We start from the raw sequence: 4763 nt of genomic DNA on the forward strand, positions 1-4763 counted from the left end.
AAAACAAATCGGACCCAGCTTTGGTACATCTGCAGAAATAATTTCAACCGAACTAAACCATCTCTCTCTCTCTCTCTCTTGTTTCCCCGAGAGCAGCGGCCTTCTCTGTTTCAGTTTAGTTGTGAGTGTAACAATGACTGTCCCGACTTGAAAGACGGAATTCCCCTGTTTGGAACACATCGGTTTGGTTGTAGATCAAGGGTTTGTATAGTCTCCGCATATCACCAAGAGGTTTTGAAAGCTTTGTTTTAATCACTGAAGTTCTGCTACTCCCATCGAAAATGGCTATTGCAGCACAAACTCCTGATATCTAGGGTGATCTGTAGTCCGGGAAGGATGATCGCACCAAAAATGGTTACATGTTAAGTTTTGGGCGTCTCTGTTTCAGTAAAATCTAATGAGGTTCCTGTATTGGCAGTGGTGGCCTGTCAAGCTGCGGCAAAGCAAACATTGTGAAACGTCTCTATTTTACTTTATTATATTATGGAGGTTGTTCTAAGCAAGACGAGTGTTACAATTAGTGATTAACATGACCGAATATGCCTCACTTGCAGGCAGGTCGACATCCACCACTGACCGTGTTCCGGTGGAGATTGTGTTGATCAAAATAAGAGGGGAAATGTGAATTATGAGATGGGTATGATACGAAAGTTGAGCGTCCATTTTCAACCTAGGCGGAGGTCAAGTGAGTGGCTGGAACTGGATCTGGGGGTGTTGTGCTGAAACCTATCGATCTGTTGTATTGTATCTCAACGACACAAACTGAACCAATTTTCAAGCTGCCCTTTTATACTCCACTCACTACTCAGTACTCTTTCGGCTACTAGTCATTTTTACATGATTACCAATGGAGGAGATTATTACAAAATCAATCTCTCTTCCAAATAGTTTGGCTATTACTCACTTGCAAATTATTACACTGCTATAACAGAAACCACCTCGTCTCAAAGCTGCCCTACCAATCACACCCATAAATCACAAATAAAGAGACTTCTTTTCTCTTCTTCACTTCCTTCTTCCTCCCGTTCTCCATCTTTACCCTTCTTCTCCCGTTAAAGAGTGGTTGGGGCTTGTGGGTAAAAAAACCAAAAACACTAACTAATCTGACATATGTGAATAAGATGGCGAAGCCGCATTGTTGCCGGGTTTCGGTTGCCGCAGAAGATCAATGAGTGCCTCCGCCTGCAGATGCAGATGACGATGACGACGATATCAAAACGATAAAAGCTTTTTCGCCAAAGAAATTCGAAAGGCAGAATATGTCCAGGAGAGGAGGAGGGGGCATGAAAAACTCAAATTTTACTCTCAAAAGAAGAGAACAAGTGAGAGAAAAGAAGTCAACGGAAAACCAGGCACCAGAAACGGCAAAACCACAAAAAAAGAAAAAGGGAAAGCAAAGGAAGCTATGAGAATGACCAACCTTCTGTTTAGCCCTGGTTGTGCCTGCCTGTGACAGAGCAATTAAAGGCGGTATCGCACCTTCACGGGCAATCATAGTACGATAGGGCAAGCTATCCTCGCATATCTGCAAGAGGATGGTAGCCGCAATCTCCTTCTGCCTCTGCGATCCCACCTCCACGATCTCTACAAGTACAGGGATACCGCCTTCATCAACCAAAGCAGTTTTGGCCTCCGGTATCGACACAAGTGTGGACAACACGAAAGCCGCTTTATCAACCATGCCCGACCCCAAATCCGCCATTAATTCCACCAGGATCTTCATGATCCCTGATTGGACGGCTCTTATCTTGTTCTCCTTGGCGGAACAGAGAGAATACAGGGCTGTCATTGCGTCCTTCTTCCCGCGGACACTGCCGTTCTCCAGTAAGTAAACCAGCAGCGGGATGGCCCCCGACCGCCCTATTGCGGTCTTGTTCTCCTCTACCTGGGAGAGGCGTAGCAGAGCACAAGCGGCGTTCTCCTTGGCGGTGGGCGTTCCGGTCTTAAGTGCTCTCACGAGTGGCTTAATCGCTCCCGAGGCCATGATCAGGTCTTTATTCTCGTCGCATAAGGACAGGTTAAGAATCGCGGTCACACCGTACTCTTGAAGCTGTGGGTCCTGAGAGGATATGAGAGAGACGAGTGGTCTGATGGCGCCGGCTTGAGCAATCTTGAGGCGATTTTCCTGTTTGTTCTTGGCGAGAAGTCTGATTTCCATAGCGGCTCGCCTCTGCAATTCGATTGAGCCTGACTCGAGGTCGGAGACGAGCTGGCGGATCAGATGATTGGAATTCTCAGAAGCGCAAACCACCAAGAGGCGTCGGCTCTCCGAAGAGGCCGAGGAAAACTCACCCGATCTGTCGCTGTTACAATCGCTGAAAGCTGTGGAGGAAGCATCACCGTTGTTCAGATCATCCAAGCTCCGGCCCATGTAGGTGTGATTCGGCGAATGAATCTCCGCATCCATGGGAAAGAATTTCAACTATTTCATTAATAAATGGTCGAGAATGAAGGTGAGGAGGAGGAGGAGGAGGAGGATATAAATAATCAAAATTGAAACCCTAAAAACAAACTTGAACACGGGATGTATGCTCGCTCGCTCTCTCTCTCTCTCTCTCTCTCGAGTCTCGGCTGAGCAGTTAAGCCTAACCCTAACCCTAAGCCTGTGCCATCTGAGAGGGTCCGGAGGGAGCAGGGGAAAGAGAGAACGAGAGAAACTGTGTAAGAGAAGAAAACCAGAAAAGACGGGACTCCTCTGGTTGAGTGGGTCACTGCTCACTACATTTCCCGATCAGTCGCCTGTGTACGAGCGAGAGAAAGAGACCAAACCAAAAAACAAAAAAAAAAAAAAGGAGAGAGACAGAGAGGAAGTGTGTGTGGGGTGCTTGTTACATGTCTTTTGTGTGCGTGTGGATGTGCATCCTGTGGTCTTCGTGTGCGTATGAGAAGAGAAGGAATGCTAATCGTATGCGTGCGAAGAAGAGAGAGATTGCTGGTCTATTCAACAGAAAAGACAGTCCCTAAAAGCGTTTTATGGTTGGGAAAAGAATGCTGCGGCGGCGCCACCTACGTCCTCCCACATTGGACAGTGGAGTGAATATTTCACCCCTCCTACTTTGTAGACATTGCAATTAGGGATCCGAGTTCTCTTTTACTCCCTTTCCCCTGACTCCTCCCAACAACTTCTCACACGCACTCAGCTACACGTTTGAGTGCATACTACATGCCACATGCCACATGCCACATGCCACATGCCATGCAAGAGGTTGGGAAGGAATTGAAGGAGGCAGGAGTTGGAGAGGATTTTAATTTTTCCTCCATTAACCCATGCTGGTAGTGTAAGGCCACGCAGCCTAACAGTAAATCTTTCTCTCAATTTTTATATATGCAAATGTTGTGTACATATACTTGTGCTATTTTTTCGCAGGGAAAAGATTGTACACATGTTCATCTTGAGTTCAGATCTCAACACACGTACATATGTACACTTTGTACTTGGTTAAGGAATGACATTTGTCCCACCTCCTACCATTAAGATATATATATATATATATATAACATAAATAGATTATCCAAAGTCCTCTCTCTCTCTCATGTGTTCTTGGGACACATTCCTTTCTCCCCATTCTGATTGTCTATATATGAACTGTGAAGCATGTCCTTTGACTGACGTAAGAATATTTTATTTTTAATACATGGGAATGATATGCAGATTCCTCTTTGTTCATATACCCTTCGAAATACATCATTCTTATGGAATTTTTTTTTTCTTCTTTGAACAAATAGAGATTTCAATATTATTTAAATAAAAGACAGAAATTACACAGTACTACTCCACTTAATACATATAAACAAACTAGTTAGCAAACATTCCATATCATGAAGGAGCTTAACATTTGATTTGATCTTCAAAGCCTTTTGAATTCTTCAAAGGAGCGATAGCGATATTCAGGGTCATGATAAGAACATTCAAGCACCCTTGCTTGAGCCCCTTCCACCATTAAATAAAATATAAATAAATAAATAAATAAATAAATAAAAAGGAAGAAGAAGACTCTCATCACCATTGCCTTCAAAAAGAACCTTGCAATACCTTCCATTAGTCCTTAATCCTGTAAGGATGTGCAAATAAAAGTTTTAGAAGTAGAACGATAAATGTGGAGGTTAGTTTTCAAAAGCATAAATGGACGTTGGATAGAAAGATAGGAGAAGGTTTATTTTTTCCGGGAAGAAGAAATAAGAAAATATCATATAATGGAAATAAGGCAAAATGATCGCAGGTTGCTGGTATCATGCAAACTCTCTCTCTCTCCCGCTCTCCTATAAACGAACTGTACGGCAGCCACTCTCGTGCTCCATTGGCTTGGAGTAGGAGATTCCATCCCACACCAGCAGTGTACAGGACCCGGATCCCCTGCTCATAAAAAAAAAAAAGGTGGGGTAATGAAGGGAAACCTCTATTTGCAGAAGGCAATTATTGTTGATCTGCCCCTCCTCGCTCTGGTGCTATTTTCGAACGTCTTTGCAGCCACTGGAAGGTGAGAGGAGGTGGGAAAGACTTTGAAGGGAAGGGCTGCTTGACCATAGGATTGAAGGATCCTACTAAATTGCAAGTGACCCGCAGACGGGAGAGGGCAGAGGCTTGCATTTCCATCTAATGGAGGAGGAATCGGGTACTACCTATCAAATCAAAAGATTTTAAAATGACCTCACTGCATGCCATTTATCATTCAAAACTTTCGTTCCCCTAACGCTAAAGAAAGAAACCATCATAAATCATGTAATATGTCTTCGTCTACAATATTATCTTCATATCAATTGGA

General features: G+C 43.9%; 1 protein-coding gene across 1 annotated transcript; it reads right to left on the bottom strand.

The window, feature by feature from the left end:
* Window positions 1–763: 763 nt before the first annotated feature.
* Window positions 764–3022, bottom strand: LOC122074880 (U-box domain-containing protein 4). Its single transcript, XM_042639867.1, has 2 exons — window positions 1421–3022; window positions 764–1182 (listed from the first exon to the last, which is right to left on the bottom strand). Exons 1-2 carry the CDS (start codon window positions 2405–2407, stop codon window positions 1099–1101), a joined length of 1071 nt encoding a protein of 356 aa, XP_042495801.1. The 5' UTR covers window positions 2408–3022; the 3' UTR covers window positions 764–1098.
* Window positions 3023–4763: the final 1741 nt, after the last annotated feature.

This window comes from Macadamia integrifolia, chromosome 3 (assembly GCF_013358625.1).
Source record: "Macadamia integrifolia cultivar HAES 741 chromosome 3, SCU_Mint_v3, whole genome shotgun sequence".
NCBI lineage: Eukaryota > Viridiplantae > Streptophyta > Magnoliopsida > Proteales > Proteaceae > Macadamia > Macadamia integrifolia.

What these genes read in the sequence shown, in the direction of transcription:
- LOC122074880 (XM_042639867.1), bottom strand. Translation starts at nt 2,407, where the DNA reads ATGGATGCGGAGATTCATTCGCCGAATCACACCTACATGGGCCGGAGC. An exon ending in CAACCAGGGCTAAACAGAAG is followed by an intron (nt 1,183 to 1,420) that starts GTTGGTCATTCT and finishes CTGCATCTGCAG; the next exon opens with GCGGAGGCACTCATTGATCT.